Below are 20,901 nucleotides of genomic sequence, written 5' to 3'. Positions count from 1 at the left end.
GTTAAGGAGTATGAGGTAATTGTAGTGAAAAGGGAAACTTAGCAAGGCCTGTTCATTTCGGTTATTAAAAACAAACAAACAAGCAAACAAAAAACATTATTTAGGGGTACTTGGGGTGCTCAGGTCATGATCCCAGGGTCTTGGGATTGAGTCCCACATTGGGCCCCCTGCTTGGTGGGGCGCCTACTTCTCCCTCTCCCTCTTCTGATCCCCATGCTTGTGCTCTGTCTCAAATAAATAAATAAAACCTTAAAAATTTTTATTTATTTATATGAGAGAGTGTTGGGTGTGGGGCAGGGAAGGGGTAGAGGAGAGAATCTCAAGCAGACTCTGCAGTGCAAGCCTGATGTGGAGCTTGGTCCCAGGACCCTGAGATCATGACTTGAGCCAAAACCAAGAGTCAGACACGTAACCCACTGAGCCACTCAGGTGCCCCTTCATTTGGATTCCTTTTTTTTTTTTTTTTAAAGATTTTATTTATTTATTTGTAGAGACACACACAGAGAGAAGGAGAGAGAGAGACAGGCAGAGGGAGAAGCAGGCTCCACGCAGGGAGCTCGACATGGGACTCGATCCTGGGTCTCCAGGATCACACCCCTGGCTGCAGGCGGCGCCAAACCACTGCGCCACTGGGGCTGCCCTTCATTTGGATTCTTATCAGTGTCCCTCTGTCTTGAAGATGAGGATGTTCGTTTCTTGCAGGTATGGGAAGGGCACCTCTCAGCTTAAAATATTTGATCAGCCAAGATGTCATATTTTAGGGGACTATGTATTGAAGTCTATCGACTGCATATCCCTTAGCTTGGGAACTAAGTTCCGACTCGACTGTATCCTATTTCCCGAAAAAACAAAATTCAGTGGAATCAATTTTAAAGATCATATTGACTTTATTCAATAATTCACGAATTGGGCAACATCCAATCTAGCAGGTAGAAAGGAATTCTAAAGTGGTAAACAAGGGATCCCTGGGTGGTGCAGCGGTTTGGCGCCTGCCTTTGGCCCAGGGCGCAATCCTGGAGACCCGGGATCGAATCTCACATCGGGCTCCTGGCATGGAGCCTGCTTCTCCCTCTGCCTGTCTCTCTTTCTCTCCCTCTCTCTGTGACTATCATAAATAAATAAAAAAATTTAAAAAGTGGTAAACAAGATTTTATAGGCAGACGGGAGCAGGAGTAAGGAAGTGGTACTGGGTGAAAAAGTAGATTGGTTAATACAAGGGGACTTTCCTGTAGGGAATGGCAGAGGTCTACTGGCAGATTCCCTAACTCGCCAATCAGGAGACTCCTGGCTTCAGATTTCACTTCTGGGAGAGCCAAAACTAATTACATTCAGTATCAATTTGGTGATATGGAGCGTAGCAGGAACAACTCCATTTTGAGCCTGTTATCTGGTTTTTGACATTCTGAATCCATTTGTTTACCTCATCACTTGCTTTTTGCTGTGCACCTGAAGTTGAAATATAGTGAGATAGGAGCTTTTTCCCTTTTTTAAGATTTTATTTATTTATTCATGAGAGACACAGAGAGAGGCAGAGAGAGAAGTAGGCTCCAAGCATGTGGCCTGACGTGGGACTCGATCCCAGGTCTCCAGGATCACACCCTGGGATAAACACGGCGCTAAACTACTGAGCCACCCGGGCACCCCTGCCTAATAGGAGCTTTTTAATGTGGTTGGTGAGCCTTTCTGTTTCATGACCTTAAGAGTACTACCTGGTAGTGTTCTTGTATCCAGTTCATTTCCCACAAGACAAAGGAATCTCTCCTGGTGATGACATTTTTGAGTATCCGAGAATGTTCCAAACATGCTCAATACTTTGACTATATACAGAATTCTAGGTTGGAAAGCATTTTCCTTCAGAATTTGGAAGGTTTTTCTCCATTATCCTCTAACATTCAGTGTTGTTGGGGAATCTGAAGCCATTATATTCTGAATCTTAAAATTCTCACCTTTTCTTTTTTTAAGATTTTATTTTTTTATTCATGAGACATACAGAGAGACAGAGACGTAGGCAGAGGGAGAAGCAGGCTCCCTGAGGATAGCCCGATGTAGGGCTTGATCCAGGACCCTGGGATCACTCCCTGAGCTGAAAGCAGACGTTGGATCATTAAGCCACCCAGGCGTCCCTTAAAATTCTCGTTTTCTTATATTTGCTCTATTTTACATGTTTGTAGTTCTGCTTTACTTTATTAAGGGGATATCTTTGATTTTATCTTTAAACCATTTTTTGTTGTTGTTTCTAATACCAAACTTCTAATTTCCAGGGCTTTTTTTTTTTTTTTCCGTTTTCCTGTTCTAGAAGGTGTATCCTGTTTGTTTCAAAAATACTACATAGGATTTCTTATCTCTGTTAAATAAAAAAAAAATAAAATAAAATAAAATAAAAAAGGGATCCCTGGGTGGCGCAGCGGTTTGGCGCCTGCCTTTGGCCCAGGGCGCGATCCTGGAGACCCAGGATCGAATCCCGCGTCGGGCTCCCGGTGCATGGAGCCTGCCTCTCCCTCTGCCTGTGTCTCTGCCTCTCTCTCACTGCGTGCCTATCATAAAAAAAATAAAATAAAATAAATAAAAATAAAAAAAGGATTTCTTATCTCTGGAGAAATTAGGGATCGTTTTCTTTTTTTTTTTAAGATTTTATTTATTTATTCATGAGAGACAGAGAGACACGTCATGAGATCCTGGGTCTCCAGGATCAGGCCCTGGGCTAAAGGCAGTGCTAAACTTCTGAGCCACCGGGGTTGCCCCTAGGGATTGTTTTCTTTTCTTTTTTTTTTAATTTTTATTTATTTATGATAGTCACACACACACAGAGAGAGAGAGAGAGAGAGAGAGGCAGAGACACAGGCAGAGGGAGAAGCAGGCTCCATGCACCGGGAGCCCGATGTGGGATTCGATCCTGGGTCTCCAGGATCGCGCCCTGGGCCAAAGGCAGGGGCCAAACCGCTGCGCCACCCAGGGATCCCGGATTGTTTTCTTGATGTGTTCTTTTACAGTCTGGGTTTTGTTTTTGTGGATTTTTTTTCAAGTTGTTTCAATCCGTTTGGCCTCTAACCTCATCTTTCATACTATAAAGAAAAAAACAGGTTAACTAAAAAAGTGTTATAAATTTTAAAGATTTTTAAGATCTAGTCTTTTTAAAGCATATTTAGGGAGTGTTTTCCCAACTATCCTCTTGTCTCTCATATTTTTTAACCTTCTTTTGGCTCAGCTTCTCTATGTTGAAGCAAATTGAATCTTCACCATGCACATCCCACACCTTCCAGTAGCAATGGCTCTCCTCTAAGTCTGGATCTTTTGAGTGAGAGTCTATGCCAGCCCTTTTCACGCTTGTCATCTCACATCTCCTTCAATCTGATTGTTGCCCTTACTTCTCCAATGAAATTCTGAGACACTGCTGCAGGACCGGTACCCAGGGCAAAGGGGAGAACATCTGAGAACACAACAGGCGTGGAGAGTTAAGAGTGCCATAAAGCAGTGCTCCTTAAACTTTAGCACAGAGCAGGATCACCTGGGAGGCCCTGCCAAACTGCTGGGCCGGCTCTGATTCCTTGGATCTGGGTTGGTGCTCACTGCTTTCTAATCGAATCCAACAAGTTACCAGGTGCTGTTGATGCTGTCTGAAGGCCATACTTTTTGAGAACCACGTGAATAAAAAATTGCAACCTCACATGCCTTTATGGCTGTTCCTCATCTCCTCCAAAATATCTCTTGATCATAACTTCGACTTTTGCTTTTTAGTAAAAAGAAGCAAGATTGCCTTTGAGTATTTTCTCATGATTTCCAGCTACAGGGGGTTTAAGGGAAGCTGCACATAGAAGATGGGAAAAACATGTTTGGGGGGTAACTCGTTCTCCCACCTCCTGCAGGCAATCAGCAGTTAATGTGGGTGCTCTTTGCCCGAGTTCAGTACAGTATTGGGGTGGGGGTGAGAGCTTATACATTTAGTTAATTTCAGCTGCTCACAAATGTTAATTGCAATTCAATTAATCGTCCATAAGACAAACTAAGATTACAGATCCAAAGTACACATCCATAAAACATCAAGCTATTAAAGTATTTATAAGACACACTTCCAAAAAAAAATTTAAAAAGACACTTCATTTCTGCTCTCATTCCCTTACTGGCATCCACAGGTTTATTTTTTTTTTTTTTTTTTTTTTTTTTTTTTTTTTTAAATTTTTATTTATTTATGATAGTCACAGAGCGAGAAAGAGAGAGAGGCAGAGACATAGGCAGAGGGAGAAGCAGGCTCCATGCACCGATCCCAGGTCTCCAGGATCGCGCCCTGGGCCAAAGGCAGGCGCTAAACCGCTGCGCCACCCAGGGATCCCGCATCCACAGGTTTAAATGTGTCAGAGATGAGGAAAACTTTTCACTCAATCCAGGGACTCCAGGACCACGCCCTGAGCCAAAGGCAGCCGCTCAATTAACATTGAGCCACACAGGCATCCCCAAGGAAAACTTTTAGGGACTTTCTCAGTTAATTTTTTAAAAAATATTTTATTTATTTATTCATGAGAGACACACAGAAAGAGGCAGAGACACAGGCAGAGGGATGTGGGACTCGATCCTGGGATCCCAACCTGAGCTGAAGGCAGATGCTCAACCACTGAGCAACCCAGCTGTCCCTTTCTCAGTTAATTTAATTGGGAAATAATTAGCAGTTGGGGGGGACCACGCTTCATCTCCGCACTATAACACTTTAAAGCCCAGTCCACAAACCTGTAACCATCTCCAGAAGTAGTTCGAGAAAAACTGATTTTTGAGGCAGCCCTTGGGAGACACAAGCACCGAGGCTCTTTTACAATTTTCCAGCCTACGTGACAGAGTATGATTGTTTAGATGCAGAGCAGATGAAGAATTACCCTATTAGTCCACTAATACTACTACGCCCACTCACCTTATCCCCTTAACCATTACCATTTACATTAAAATAGGCTGGCTGATTGGCTTATCTTTCGTTTTAAGAGGAAACCCGACCAAAACTTTGAGGTTTGTTCTTCCTCTTGCTACACCAGGCTTTGTTGGAATTTGGATTTTTTTCTTGCTCTTTCTGGGCTCTAAAGCTCTTCCCAGGCTAGCAAGTTTGAGTCTTGAGCATCACCTCCCACTGGCACCCGAAGATCCAGGAGCTTCAGTCCACAGCTAGGGTTTCAATGGGTTCACCAAAGCAGCTGCACCCATCCTGGGCCCCGGGATCATCTCAGATGTTTCCTGAAGAGCACTCTCAGGAAGGTTCAGGTAAGTCGGATGTACCCTTTATTAGAGTGAAGAGGTTGCCCTCCTTCTTAAGTTGACTTCAGTCTTGAGGAGGAATGCAGCGAAGTGAAAAACTACTTCCATCCAGGTAGGGCCTAGGTCGTGTGGGTACCCCCAGTGATAAACACGCAAAGGAAGACTGGGGAAGGAGTGTTGAGGCCTGCATTCTCTGCTTTCTACACTCAGGAACACTTAAATGTTTCCAGCCCAGCTTCTGGGGAAGAGCAATCAGAATCCTTCTAGGTCCTGGCTCAAAATGTCTGCCTATTAGCCATACGGATCAGGAATGGTAAAAAGGAACAAAATACAAGAAACCTGAATTCCAGATTAACCTAAAGTTTTTCTTCATCTCCCCAAACTTCTCTGGACTGGTTTTGCAGCTGAATTTATCCTTTAGGAATGTTAATAAATGAAGAAGTGGCTTTTCAGAGGAAATCCAAGGGACACACTTAAAAAAGCCAGTGAATGTGCTCTTTAATGTAAATTAGTAGGACAAACTCTGGAGGGCTTTCTTAGGAACAAAGCTCCAGAAATATTAACGGGGTCCTCTCCTTCTTGGGTTCCACCTGTGCCAAAACTTATTTCTTGGAGCTTCACCCAATCCCAGGCTTGGCCACAGAAAACCAATGGACTTGAAACCTCACTACCCTGACTAATGGTGGGGCTGGGTGGTGGTAGGTAACCCCGAGCCAATCCTCACTGGGCAGCTAGAAAGCTGGGTGGGAAGCTTACTGATATTTAATATTCCGGCAGCATCCCCTTCCCAATCCAGACCTGCCCACCCCACCCCACCTCACCTCCTTTGAGAAAAGAATCTGGGTGGGTATATATAGGGGGAAGATTAGTGAAGAGAATATCTGTATAATTCCATCTCTGCGTTTCCTTGACTCTGCCTTAGTACTTCATGGTTCCACAACTAGGGATCTTTATTACTTGTGCACAAGTCCCTAGAAGTGAAATGGATCCTGACTCTTAATGTTTTCATCAGGAAGAATTAATGTTAACTCCTTTATGAGATAGGAGTATGGGGTATGCATAATGGTTTGGATCAGAGAGGCAAGTGAGTGGCTGATCTCCCAAAACAAAGGAGTGTTTGAGTTCATACCATGAAACGGTTGGTTATAAGTGAAGAGGGTAACAGCCAGTTCAGCTTCCTAGTTCTGTATAAGGACTGTTGTATTTGAGGTTTGTCTATTTCAGTGTGTGCCCCTGCCCCTAAGAAAACTGAAGAGGTGTGTAATTTTTTAAAGATTTTATATATTCATGAGAGACCCACAGAGAGAGACAGAGACACAGGCAGAGGGAGAAGCAGGCTCCCTGCAGGAAGCCCGATGCAGGACTTAATCCCTGGACCCGGGATCACGCCCTGAGTGGAAGGCAGATGCTCAAGTGTTGAACTACTCAGGTATCCCAAAGAGGGGAATAATTGTTACCACGTTGAGCTGCTGAAACTTGTTTACTGATTTTTGACTTGCATTGGTACTTTGTTGTCTGCCCCCACCTTCTATTACAAATTAACAGAAGGGAAAATGGAAAAACTGCCAATACCTGAATTTTGGGGGGAGGGGGGTCCCATGTTATTCCAATTGGAATCATACACTTAGGTATCTTTTATCCCTGTAGGGGAAAAATAACCTTCAGAACTACCAATAATAGGAAGGGGGTGGATTTTTTTTTTTTTTTTTAAGAACAAACTGTTTAAAAAAAAATAAAAATAAAATAAAAAAATAAAATAAAGAACAAACTGTTTCCCATCATAATGGATTATCTTTTAAGGTTTTATTTATTTTTAGAGCTAGAGTGCAAGAGGGAGAGGGACAAACTGACTCCATACTGAGCACAGAGCTGGACAGGGAGCTCTGTCTGTCCCAGGACCCTGAGATCATGAGATCAACACCTGAGCTGGGATCGAGAGTCAACTGCTTAGCCAACTGAGCTACCCAGGTGCCCCCCATCAAAGCAGATTCTTAAGCATGTTCCTCAAACCCTCTCACCATGTGCAGTGTGTTAGATGGCACAGTAGGTAACGTGCTATGTGATCTTCCACCCTGAAAAACCTTCCATTGTCCGTCATTGATCTGCTTAAGAGCAGACCTACTTGGAGCCTGAGACCAGTAAGTACTGGATGATGGAATGCACCCTAATGGATCTTTCTCTTTTCTTTCAGCAGCTGTTCAAACCATGTCCGAAGTGTTAGTAAAGAACCTTAGCAAACTGACTCTCGACCCTAGTATCAAACTCCCTTCCCCTCTACCAGACTATCCACCCCAGCAGCAGGAGAGAGAGAAGAAACCACAGGGGCTTGTTGACCGCATCCTCAGCAACAACAGGAAGAGGAGTGGAGTGAGGACTCTGTTAACTGCTAGGAAAGAAAGGATGGAGAGGATGATTCGATTGATTCAGTACCAGCGCTACCTCAACAAGCGGTCCATGGTAGGTTCCAGTGATCTAGACAGCGTTTCCCCATGTGGGCAGGGGTGGGGGAGTGGAAGTGCACAAGCAATTAAGAATGAGCAGCAGTCACTCAACTATCCTGGTGAGCGCAGGGTGTGAATAACACTGGGATTTTTAACATTCTCCAATTTTTATCTTCCAGTAGATGTATAATATTAGTAATCTAATTTTCAATCATTTTTTTTTCTTCCCATAAAGCTTCAAAAGGATCTACCAGAGCAGGAAATTGAGGTAAAATAAGATTTTTTTCAAATGATACATGTGGGTGGGTATCTGATTTGTATTCTAAAAGATGTTATTTATCCATGTAACAGAGTAAGACTGCATAAGCAAGGGGGGTGACGGAGAGAGAGAAATGGTCTTTCCACTGAGCAGGAAGCCCGAGACGCGGGTCTCAGTCCCAGCGCCCCTGGGAACATGACCTGAGCTAAAGGCAGACGCTTAACCAACTGAGCCACCCAGGCACCCTATTTCTTGTTTTTTCTTTTTGAGAGAAGGAAAGGTAAATTGACTTTGAATTTTGGAATATCTAGAAACTCTGGAGAAATCCATTCATATTTGTAATGTTTAGTGTAGTTTTGTTAATGGCAAAATTGATCAGAAAGTCCAGTGTTCCCACATACCTCCTGAACACAGTCTCCTCCACTGAACATTCCATGACAGGATGATAAATTGGTAGCTGATGAACCTACACTGACATCACCTCCAGTCTATTTCTTACATTAAGGCCAACTCTTGGTGTGGTATATTTGTACTTCAAGTGCTGTCAAAAACATGGTCATGGAGGGATTCCTGGGTGGCTCAGTGGTTTGGTGCCTGCTTTCAGCCCAGGGCATGATCTGGAGTCCCACGATTGGGTCCCACATCGGGCTCCCTTCATGGAGCCTGCTTCTCCCTCTGCCTGTGTTTCTGTCCACTGAGCCTGCCCCCCCCCCCCCGCAAATGTTTTTAAAAAACAGTCATGACAATACTCCATAGTAAGAGGGCATACAACCCGAGTTCAGTGTTGAGAAGTAATTGCTCACATTTAAGACCTTCCGAGAATGACACCAGAATATATTCTTGTTGGACAATCAGCTGTTACCATCACATAATGACCCACAATAGGGCATTCTTTAGTACCCACGTTTCAATCCTGCCTCATTGTCCCTAAAAAAAGGTGTATTCCAAAGGCTATTCTAGAGGTGGCTCTGCTGGGTGACTCAGTTCGTTAAGCATCTGCCTCTTGATCTCCGTTCATGTCTTGATCTAGGTGGTGAGTTCAAGCCCCGCATGGGCTCCGTGCTCTGTGTGTAGTCTACTTTAAAAGGTTATTAATAAAAACCAAGCCTAGATTTGAGAGTTGTTTACAGCTCATGGTGCAATTAATCCATTTCTTCCTCTCCCCACCCCAGGGTGAATCCAGAGTGGAAAGATTTAGATGTACCTGTCATTATTGCCTGTATCATAAAGATGTTTCTGAGGATACCAGCATGGAGAATAATTATGACACGGAGCCAATGTAAACATAAACTTGTACTATTTCCTCTGATGAGTAATTCTAGGATCGTTATGCAGCAGCTCGGGAAAGCTGTTCTATGTTAAGACAAATTGTAATATTTTAATAATCTATGATATAAACTGTCTTGTATCTATTCTAGTTTGATATTAGTAGTTTGTGAGGAATCCTGTAGTTTTCATTTGAATGACTTCAGTTCCTGTAGTTTGCATTTGAATGGTGTCAGTTTATGTCCACTTTTCAATTTGACCTAAGGAAGCACTACTAGGTTTTGAGTGTGCCTAAGTGTTTGAGAAGCCTAAAGTCATTAAGATAAAACCTAACATCAAAAAATCGGAAGCCAAGTAACTTGTGCAGAAGGAATACACAGAAAACTTGGGGTGGTTTGGTTAGAGTATAATTAGGGGAGGGTGTGCATAAGGTAGATTTTTCTGGTTTTCAGAAATTGTAACTTTTTTGATGTGCTATTTCAATTTTTAGTAGCAAATGTGTATGTAGAGGATCTTATTAAAATTGAGACTTATTTGAATACTTAAAGAGTCTTGTTATTGGGGCGTGTTTGGGTGGCTCAGTCAAATATCTGCTTTCAGCTCAGGTTGTGATCCCAGGGTCCTGGGATTGAGCCCCACATCAGGCTCCCTGCTTAGCGGGGGCTGGTCCCCCTGTTTCTCCTCGTGATAGCAGTCAAAATCTTATTTTTTTGATTGCTTTTGCTAGCTGTGTATTCAGTGAACGATAGTTCTTACCTCATGACATTGCTATAATGTAACCTGACATTTTAATGTGTGATATTGTCCTGTTGGGAAGGAATTTGATACCTTTGGGGGTAAGGTTAGAAATTAAGGACACAGATACTTGTCCATACCAACTTCTGGAAGAGCTCTCAACTGGGAGGAAGATAGAATTGGAGCATGTGTTCAGAGTTTTGTTCATTTACAAGAACACCATACATAAGAGAAGCCACTAAAGACCTAGGCTGAAGAAATAAATCCCATGTGATAAATCCCTGGTAAGAAATGATCTGTGGGTCTTCAGAATGGAGTGGAGGCAGAAACCAAGCATGAACTTGAGAGGACTGGCCGCAATAAATGGCAAGTGCAGCAGTGATGTCTTGGGATATTAAATGTTAGCCCCTGCTTGCTACCAAGGTAGGTCTTCAGGGGTTATTCTACCTAAAACTAGTCGGGCTACCCTAGTCTACCAACATGGTAAGTGTGGGCAGGCTTGAAGTTTGGTGAAACTTGGAACAAGATTACACAGTATGTGTTCTGTATTCATTAAGCCCATTCAAGACCATGTAAGAAATGGCTGGTGTGAGATGGAAATACTGCCTGTGCCTAAAGCAAATGCTCTATTGTGTGCCTCTTCATCTTTCCTCTTAAGTTCCTTTCTTTGGGCACCTGGGTGGCTCAGGGGTTGGGTGTCTGCCTTTGGCTCAGGTCCTGATCCTGGAATCTGGGATCAGGTCCACATCGAGCTCCCCATAGGGAGCCTGCTTCTCCTTCGCCTGTCTCTGCCTCTCTGTCTCATGAATAAATAAAGGAACTTCTAAAAAAGATTATCATGAAAAAAAGTTCATTTATCAGGTGTTAAGGGATTTTATGTTAGATTTCCTCACTGATTGCAATATAGAACAGGTGTCAACTTTTTTTTTTTTTTTTTTGCCTTAGTTTTACAGGTCCCTGGGCTACTCAATTAAGCATCACCTGCTTTCGGCTCGGGATCTTGGGGTCTTGGGAATGAGCCTCTCTTTGGGCTCCCTGCCCAGCGGGAAGCCTGCTTCTCCCTCTCCCCGCTGCTTGTCCTTTCTCACCACTATCTTTCTCAAATACAGTCTTAAAATATTTTAAATTAACTTCCACCCAATGTAAACTATTACTTCAGTGGGGCTGAAACTCACAACCCTGAAATCAAGAGTCTACTGACCCGGCTAGCCAGGTTGCCCCTACACTTATTTTTAGCTTTTTAAGAAATTTCAAACAATTCCCAAGGCTAGAGCAATAAGCTTATGTACACAACTCATCTAGATATTAGCCATGTTTAACACTTTTTACTGAGGTATTTGGAAGTAAATTTCAGATGTTACAACCCTTAAACCTCAAGTACTTGTAACTTGAGCAAGAGTATTATGTAATGAGTCATTTAAGAGGCTTAGGCAAAATTATACAATTCCTTCATATTCAGCCTTTCTATATCATTCTTGTGACTTAGGCAGCAAAGATTTAGGTTTTGTGGTCTAACACGATCTGAAAATGTTTCGGTGGGTAATTTTTTTTTATCTCACTTTATCATGCCAGCTATATTTGTATGTAATAGTTTGGGAATTTAGGAGAATTCAAATTTCATATAACTTTATTAACATTTTTACTTTTAGTACCTATTTTCCTAATGCAAACAGTGATTATTACTACATTTTCCCCTTTTTTCCTTCCTTACCCTTCTGTCTTCTCTACCTCTTAATTTGAATTGGAGTCCATTAAATTATATATTCAGCTTTGTCTTGCTGAACTCAAGTTTTCATAGGAAACTTTTTTTTTTAAGATTTTATTTATTCATGAGAGATACACAGAAAGAGGCAGACACACAGGCAGGGGAAGAAGCAGGCTCCATGCAGGGAACCCTATGTGGGACTCGATCCTGTGACTCCAGGATCACGCCCTGGGCCAAAGGCAGGTGCTAAAACGCTGAGCCACCCAGGGATCCCCGGAAACAACTATTCTATATCCATTTTTGTCCCTTTTTAAAGTCCTTTTTCCTTAAAAAAATTTTTTTAAAAAATTCCTTTTTCCTGCAGTTACATATATGTAACGCTCATTGCTGTGTCTTTTCTGTACTTAACCAGTTACTCCTCACTTGTTCTCTAGTGCTTTCTTCAGAAAGGACTCAGTGCCCTGAAGTCTTTAATATTTCAAACTGTTCTTTTTTTCTTGACCACTTGTCTCCTTTTGCTCAAGGATATTAGAAGCATTGTTGAAATGTTGTAAATGCTGAGTGTTAATGAGAGCTGAGGCCAGCTTGCTCCCCCTTCCCCCTCTCCACCCCTTCACGTGTTTCTCTTTTTGCCTGATGGTTCAAAAGGGCTTCTTATCTTTAAAGATAGCTCCTCAAATAGCTCTCTGTTTGGACCATTTTGGATCATTTCCTCTTGAACTTGGTGTGTTCTTTGTTTCATTTAGTTTCCTGAGGGCTTTCCTCATAATTGTCCTGTTCCATTCCTTTTGTTTTCCCTGGGGAGTTCAGTCCTGTGTATTTTGGATTGCCTTTATCTTTATTTTTTCCTATGCATCCTTTAAATATTTCCACTTAATTTTCTTGTTCTTTCTACTATTTGCAAACATACCTTGGAGTTGTGAGTTTGGACCAGACCACTGTCATAAAGCAAGTCTCACAACAAAGCCAGTCAAATGAATCTTGGTTTTCGGTGCCTATAAAAGTTAGGTTTTAGGGATCCCTGGGTGGCGCAGCGGTTTGGCGCCTGCCTTTGGCCCAGGGCGCGATCCTGGAGACCCGGGATCGAATCCCACATCGGGCTCCCGGTGCACGGAGCCTGCTTCTCCCTCTGCCTATTTCTCTGCCTGTCTCTCTTTCTCTCTCTGACTATCATAAATAAATAAAAATTTAAAAAAAAATAAAAGGTTTTACATTATACTTAGTTTATTAATGTGCAAAAGCATTATGTCTAAAAAAAATTTAGATGCCTTAAATACTTTTTTGCTAAAAATATTAACCATTTGAGTTTTCAGCCAGTGGTAATACTTTTACTGGCCAATGGTCTGGCCTCCAATGTTGAAGACAACAATGAAGTTTGCTTCATCAATTCTGTGTAGCATTTTCCAGGACAATTTCTGTGTAGCATCCATCTATGCTATTTGATAGCGTTTTGCCCACAGAACTTTCAGGATTGGAGTCGATCCTCTCAAACTGCTGCTGCTTTATCAACTTTAAGTTAATGTACAATGTACTATTCTAAGTCCTCTGTATTTCAACAATCTTCACAGCATCTTCAACAGAAGTAGGTTCCATCTCAAGCAACTTTTTTTTTTTTTTAAGATTTTATTTATTCATGAGAGAGGCAGAGACACAGAGGGAGAAGCAGGCTCCATGCAGGGAGCTGGATGTGGGACTCGATCCCAGGTCTCCAGGATCACACCCTGGGTTAAAGATGGCGCTAAACCGCTGAGCCACTTGGGCTGCCCAAGAAACAACTTTCTTTGCTCTTTCTGTTCTTTCATTAGAAAAAAAACTCTTATTCAAGTTTGATCATGAGATGGCAGCAATTCAGTCACATCTTAATGCTCCGCCACTGATTCTAGTTCTCTTGCTGTTTCAACCACATCTATAGTAACTCTACTGTAGTCTTGAACTCCTCAAAATCCTCCAATGAGGATTGGAATCAACTTCATAACTTGTTAATATTTATTTTGACCTCTTACCTTGAATAATGTTCTTAATGGCATCAAGAATGATTTTCCAGGTTTTCAATATATTTTACCCAGATCTATTAAAATTCACTATCAATGGCAGTTATAGCTTTACAAAAGGTATTTCTTAAATAAGACTCAAGTCTAAAAATAAGACTTGAAAGGTGAAAGCCCTGTTTCATGAGCTGCAGAATGGATGTATTAGCAGCCAAGAAACAACATGAACCTCACTGGACATCACCATCAGAGCTCTTGGGTGACCAGGTGTATTGTCAATGAGCAGTCATGTGAAAAATGTTTTCTTTTGAGCAGTAGGACTCAACAGTGGACTTAAAATATTCAGTAAACCATGTTGTAACCAGACGTGCTGTCACACAGGCTATTCCACTTATAGAACATAAGCAGAGTACATTTAGCATAATTCTTAAGGGCCCTAGAATTTTCAGAATGTTGAATGAATATTGGCTTCAGCTTAGAGTCACCAGAGACATTATCCACTAACATTAGCCTGTTCTTTGAAGCTCTGAAGCTAGGCCTGACTTCTCACTAGCTATGAAAGTCATAGATGGCATCTTCCAGTAGAGGCCTGTTTCATCTACATTGAAAATACGTGGTTTGCAAATATTTTTCCCCACTTTGGTTTTTTTTTTATATATCCTTTTGCTTTATTTTTATGCTCCTAAAATTTTTTTATGGAGCAATAGTTCTTAATTTTAATGAAGTTCAACTTACAGATTTTTTCCTTTTAGTGATCCTGCTTTTTTGGGTGGGGGTAGGGGTGGAATCCTGCTTTTGTGTCAACTCTTGAGAATTATTTGCTTACCTTTAGATTTTTTTTTTTAATTTTATGTATTCATGAAGAGACCCGACAGAGCTCCCCAGAGGGGAGCCTGCTTCTCCCTCTGCCTGTGTCTCTGCCTGTGTGTGTGTGTGTGTGTGTGTGTGTGTCATGAATAAATAAGAATCTAAAGAGAAAAAAAAAAAAAAACAGGCTCCCTTCTGGGAGCCCGATGAGGGACTTGATCCCAGGACCCTAGGATCAAGACCAGCTCAACCACTGAGCCACCCAGGCGTTCCCTACCCCTAGATCTTTAAGATGTTTTCTGATGTTTAGTTTTGTTTTAAGTCCATGATTCTCGTTTTCAGTTAATTTTTGTATAAGGGGGATCCCTGGGTGGCGCAGCGGTTTGGCGCCTGCCTTTGGCCCAGGGCGCGATCCTGAGGATTCAGGATCGAATCCCACGTCGGGCTCCCGGTTCATGGAGCCTGCTTCTCCCTCTGCCTGTGTCTCTGCCTCTCTCTCTCACTGTGTGCCTATCATAAGTAGATAAAAATTAAAAAAAAAATTTTTTTTGTATAAGGTATGAAGCAGAGGATTTTTTTTTTTTTTGTTTGCGTATAGATTTCCTTTTTTTTTTTAAATTTTTTTATTTATTTATGATAGTTACAGAGAGAGAGAGAGGGAGGCAGAGACACAGGCAGAGGGAGAAGCAGGCTCCATGCACCGGGAGCCCGATGTGGGATTCGATCCTGGGTCTCCGGGATCACGCCCTGGGCCAAAGGCAGGCGCCAAACTGCTGCGCCACCCAGGGATCCCGTCTGTATAGATTTCCAACTGCTCTAGCAGCATTTGTTGAAAGGCCATCTTTCTTCCATTGAATTCCACACCTTTGTCAAAAATCAAACTCCTTGTGTCATTATTGTGGTCAAAATACACACCATAGGGATCCCTGGGTGGCGCAGCGGTTTGGCTCCTGCCTTTGGCCCAGGGCGCGATCCTGGAGACCCGGGATCGAATCCCATATCGGGCTCCCGGTGCATGGAGCCTGCTTCTCCCTCTGCCTGTGTTTCTGCCTCTCTCTCTCTCTGTGCGACTATCATAAATAAAAAATAAAATAGACACCATAATATTTACCATTTTAACCATTGGTAATTAGTTCACTGGCATAAAGTACATTCCCATTGTGCAGCCATCAGCATATCCTACCTACCTCATATAAGTGTAATCATATAATTGTCCTTTTATGTCTAGTTTATTTCGTTTAACATGTTTTCCAGTTCAAACATTGTAGCATGTATAGACCACAATTAGCTTATTGAATCTTTCAGGGATCCTTTTAGGAGGCTTCCTACAACACCTCTGCTTATTCCTCTTTGGCTAGCATTCAATCCTGTAGCCATACTAATAAGAGTGGTTTGGAAACATATATTTAGCTGAGGGTGCAATATGCCAAGCAAAAAATTAAAGTTTTACCAAAGGAGACAGAAAACCGACTTGAAAAGCAACTCTTAGTCTGTCGCAAATGAATTAAAGAATATTTGAATAGTATTGAAAGGAATTACCTGGACATCAGAACAGAATTCAGCGCTCAGGATAGTGAATTCTGGAATCCTTTTCCTCTTCCTCGGTATTCCACTTTTTAAAATTTCAATTTTAATTTAAATTTTTTTATTTATTTATGATAGTCACAGAGAGAGAGAGAGAGAGAGAGAGAGAGAGAGAGGCAGAGACACAGGCAGAGGGAGAAGCAGGCTCCATGCACTGGGAGCCTGATGTGGGATTCGATCCCGGGTCTCCAGGATCGCGCCCTGGGCCAAAGGCAGGCGCCAAACCGCTGCGCCACCCAGGGATCCCTTAATTTAATTTTTTAAAAGATTTTATAAGAGAAGCAGAGACATAGGAAGAGGGAGAAGCAGACTGTCTGTGGGGAGCCTGATACAGGACTCAATCCCAGAACCCCAGGATCACGACCTGAGCCAAAGGCAGACACTCAACCACTGAGCCACCCAGGTGCCCTATTATACTTTTTAAAAATAAAGATTTAAGTAGTCTCTGCCCAACGTGGGGCTTGAACTCATGACCCTGAGATCAAGAGTCCCATGTTCTTCTGATGCCACCAGCCAGGTGCCCCTCAGTTTTGAATTACTAAGGCTCATCTTCATGCCCCAATTTCTGTGAATGAAAAAAAGCTGTTTAGTTCATTTATCCTTAAGAACACAGAAGATTTAAAAAGAAATAATTACCCTAAGGAGGATTTGTTCAACCCACATTCAGAAACAACAAAACAGCAGTACTCCAAATTGTTCATTAGACTGCACAAGATCCCACTGTTTCTAAAACATCAAAGAAATAGAACTGAAGAAAAATAACACTTCTCAGATACTCCAGGTTTATCTTTGTGTTTGAGTAATGCACTCTGGACAATACTGCGTGAAGGAGGACAGAAAGTACAAGGTGAGCTGTGCTTGAATATAAGTCCTCAACTTTTACCTAAGGCTCTCTCCTGCCATTTTGGAGGCTGTAGTGATGCTGGCGAAAGGACTTCTAAGGCCATTTTTGCTGACTATAACTGGTGTCTCTGAAACCAAAGGAATCACACAGCTCTTCTTAAAATTGAAGGTAAAAAGGAAAAAAAAAAATTGACGGTGGGGCACCCAGGTGGTCCAGTCATTGAGTCTGCCTTCAGCTCAGGTCCTGATCCAGGGTTCCCGGGATCAAGTCCCACATCAAGGGAGCCTGCTTCTCCCTCTGCCTATGTCTCTGATTCTTTCTCTGTGTCTCTCATGAATAGATAAAATCTTTAAAGAAAATTGAAGGTGTTTATGTTAGAGATGAAACTGAATTCTATCTAGGTGAGAGACATGCTTAAATACGTGCAAAGCAAAGAACACAGTGACTCCAGGATCACACCCCAGGCTGCAGGCGGCGCCAAACCGCTGTACCACTGGGGCTGCCCTGGTGCTGGATTTAATGTTCAAGCAAAATTGGCTAGAGATAGAATATTTGCTTTTATCTCTTTCAAGGTAAAAATATTCTCTCGACTTAAACTGGTTTATTGCAGATATATGACTTATTTGAAACCACCTCAAGGGATTTCCGGGTGGCTCAGCGGTTTAGCACCTGCATTCAGGCCAGGATGTGATCCTGGAGACCCTGGTTCAAGTCCCACATCAGGCTCCCTGCATGGAGCCTGCTTCTCCCTCTGCCTGTGTCTCTGCCTCTCTCTCTCTCTCTGTGTGTGTCTGTCATGAATAAATAAATAAAATCTTAAAAAAAAAAAAACTACATCAAATTCAACTTGGAAATGGATTTTAATGATTAATATCTTAAATTTTGAAGATTTCCCCCACAGATACTTGGAAAGAAATCCAAACTCTCTTGTCTGTATTCAGACAAGCTGCATCCATGTTTCAGATACTTGAAGCTGCTGGAAAAATCAGTTTGTTCCCCTTTGAGAATCATTCTTTGCCCCATCAAGTATTTTCTATGGGGAAAAAAAAAATTGTGTTCAGCCTAATCATTGTTTGCTACCCAGGCTTCATCTCATTCCTAGATCAGTGCTTCTCTGCAGAGATTGCAAGTAGAGTCTCCCAAGGTGCTTTTAAACAATACCTATTCTGGGCCCATCTCCAAACCAATTCAGTGTTTTCCCGGGCATGGTTGAGGTTGAGGAGGAAATATGCATACATTTCTCCCGCAGCTGATTCTAACATATGGCCAAAGTTGGTAATTACTGCCCATGATTCTCTGACAGTATCTGTAAAGACCTTCCTGTCTAAATTTCCTTCTCAGGAAAGGAAAAGCAACTCTAGGGGAAAACCTTGTATGTGGTCCACATATATCAATCCCCAAAACCTTCTTAAAATCTTTAAATTCTTTTTACCTCTCAACCTGAGAAGACAGAATCAGTAAGATGTTGAGAGCTGCACATTGTAAAGCTAAGACAGATGAAAACAGCCAGTAGTTCCTCCTCTCCCCAGTTTGGCAAATAAGGGAGTGTTACTGACATCTAGTGGGTAGAGGGGGTAAAAGCCCGGTATGCTGACCGCCGTGCAGAGAGCCCCCAAAGCAAAAGGTCAATAGTGTTGACCATGTTTTCCAGTGTCTTCAAGTCCAGAATTTAAAAAATAATACTAATAAATTATCATTTATTCATGAGAGACAGAGAGCGTGGCAGAGACATGGTCAGAGGGAGCCTGATGTGGGACTCGATCCCAGGACTCCGGGATCACGGCTGAGCCACCCAGGTGCCCCTGTCTTGCTGTTTCTTGATTCCTCAGCAGAAGGCCTTGTACATTAAACTCCCACTCTGATTATCAGGACTCTGAAAGTTATTAAAAATGGAAATACATAGGAACGGGAAGATGGCCTTGGTGGAGAAGGACCTAGGCTCACCTCCTCCCACCAACACAACTAGAAAACTAACAAACCATCCTCAATACCCCAGAAGTCGACCTGAAGGCGGACAACAAACTCCACAGCTGAAGGGGAGAGAAGAGGCCACCTTGAGGAAACACAAAAGCAGTGAAAACGAATGTTTACATAAAAATCAGTGAAGGGGGACACCTGGGTGGCTCAGCAGTAGAGCATCTGCCTCTGGCTCAGGCGTGATCCCGAGGTCCTGGGATCAAGTCCCACATCAGGATCCCCGCAGGGAGCCTGCCTCTCGCTCTTGCCTGTGTCTGCACCTCTCTGTGTGTCTCTCATCAATCAATAAATAAAATCTCAAAAAATAAATCAGTGAAGGAACTTAACACATACCAAGGGATGTGAAATATAATAACATATAACTGAAATGTAGGGAGGTGAGGAGAAAAGGAGTTCCAACTGGAACGACCATTAACTTAATGACCACCAGGTGACATAAGGAAATACTGAATCAGTAGATCATACACTGGAAACTAATACCACATTGTGTGTTAACTGGAATTTAAATTAAAACTTTTTTTAAAAAAATGGTGTTAGAGGGCAGCCCCGGTGGCGCAGCAGTTTAGCGCCTCCTGCAGCCCAGGGTATGATCCTGGAGACCCTGGATCAAGTCCCACGTCGGGCTCGCTGCATGGAGCCTGCTTCTCCCTCTGCCTGTGTCCTCTGCTTTTCTCTCTCTCTCTCTCTCTGAATAAATAAATAAACAAATCTTGAGAAAAAAAAAAAAAGGTGTTAGAAAATGAAAAAAGACGTAGCAAATTATTTTTCCTTTTCTGCATAACTATCTTCTCAGGGATTAATTTTTTTCTACACACTTTATCAGTGCTAATCAGTAATTCAACTCTGAATTCTTTCCCAGTTATCCAAATTCCTTCCTGAAGCTTTCTGGGCATGCATGTGGATTTTTTGTTCTCTATGCCTGTGTATACCGGTCACTGTGGAGCTACTTTCCTCATCATCTTCAGGTAATGAGTTGTTGCCTTTTCCTGAGCTCATGCTCATTTCCTTTTTTTTGGGGGGGGGGGGGTTCCTTCCCTATTTTGATAAATATTGCCTTTGCAGCTTTCTATGAAAAGAAACTTGCCTATCTGGAATACCTTTATTTTATGCTCACCCTATAATCATTTCTGTTATCATATGAGCAGGAGCTCTGAGGGACTTTCCCTCTACATGGTAACTAGACCCTTATTAAGGTGACCCCTGGCACCTGGGCTCAGCCAGTTAAGTGTCCAACTCTTGATTTCAGGTTATGTTGGGACCTCAGGGTCTTGAGATCAAGCCCCAGGGCAGGCTCCTTACTCCGCAGTGAGTCTGCTTGAGATTCTTTCTCCCTCTTCCTCTGCCCTTCCTTCTGAGTGCACGCTCTCTGCTGTCTCTCTCGAGTCAATAAATAAATCTTAAAAAAAAAAAAAGACATAATCCATGAGGCATTGTTGATTTTATAGGTGGTACAAAGAGGTCTTCAGTTGCCTTACTCTCACAGATAAACAAACCTGCTGTTCTCTAAGTATCTGGGTCCAGAATAAGGTAAGGCTAACCAGAGCCCGGGCTGGAGCTGCCTGGAGTTAGAGCACTTTACACATCCTTCCATTTACTACAGTCAAAAACGTTCCTTAGTGACAGTGGCACTTAGTTTTACTGTGCAGGCCTGGTAGCAAACTATACAGTAAGTATTAGTAAAGTTTGGTACCACTGTTTCCAGTCATGGGAAGGCACCAGCGTCTTCCCCACTTCTGCCTTTGCATCCTCAGTGCAAAACATCGACACAATTGTTACAGGATAACCATGAGATTAAAAACGTTATTCAGTATTTCGATTTCAGCAACATGGAAGTTTGTTGTGCTTTGCTGCTCACTGCCCATCTCAAGCCAAATAAAGGGATGCTTTGGACAATCAGAGAGCTAACATGTGTTCTCTAGAGTTTGGGAGACAGATACTTGTCTCATTTTATTTAAAAACAACCATCTAGGGACACCTCGGTGGCTCAGCAGGTGAGCGTCTGCCTTTGGCTCAGGGTGTGATCCTGGGGTCTGGGATCGAGTCCCGAATGAGGCTACCTGCAT

At 42.5% G+C, this 20,901-nt stretch overlaps 1 protein-coding gene across 10 annotated transcripts in view; it reads left to right on the top strand.

Moving 5' to 3' along the window:
- DPPA3 (developmental pluripotency associated 3) overlaps positions 1-20,901 on the top strand; it is an 85,623-nt gene that overhangs the window by 43,764 nt on the left and 20,958 nt on the right. For 5 of the 10 annotated variants that reach the window (XM_038576711.1, XM_038576710.1, XM_038576707.1 and 2 more), the window contains 5 exons: positions 5,064-5,238; positions 7,424-7,689; positions 7,909-7,941; positions 9,105-9,211; positions 19,698-19,803. In XM_038576711.1, the coding sequence (XP_038432639.1) occupies positions 5,154-5,238; positions 7,424-7,689; positions 7,909-7,941; positions 9,105-9,211; positions 19,698-19,803 (597 nt within the window). In that variant the 5' untranslated portion in view covers positions 5,064-5,153. Of the gene's footprint in view, positions 1-518; positions 703-5,063; positions 5,239-7,423; positions 7,690-7,908; positions 7,942-9,104; positions 9,212-19,697; positions 19,804-20,901 lie in introns of those variants that run through there. The other 5 variants (XM_038576703.1, XM_038576705.1, XM_038576704.1 and 2 more) reach the window with 3 other exon arrangements.

This window comes from Canis lupus, chromosome 27 (genome assembly GCF_011100685.1).
Source record: "Canis lupus familiaris isolate Mischka breed German Shepherd chromosome 27, alternate assembly UU_Cfam_GSD_1.0, whole genome shotgun sequence".
NCBI classification, from domain to species: domain Eukaryota; kingdom Metazoa; phylum Chordata; class Mammalia; order Carnivora; family Canidae; genus Canis; species Canis lupus.
This window is presented reverse-complemented; position numbering and strand designations above follow the sequence as displayed.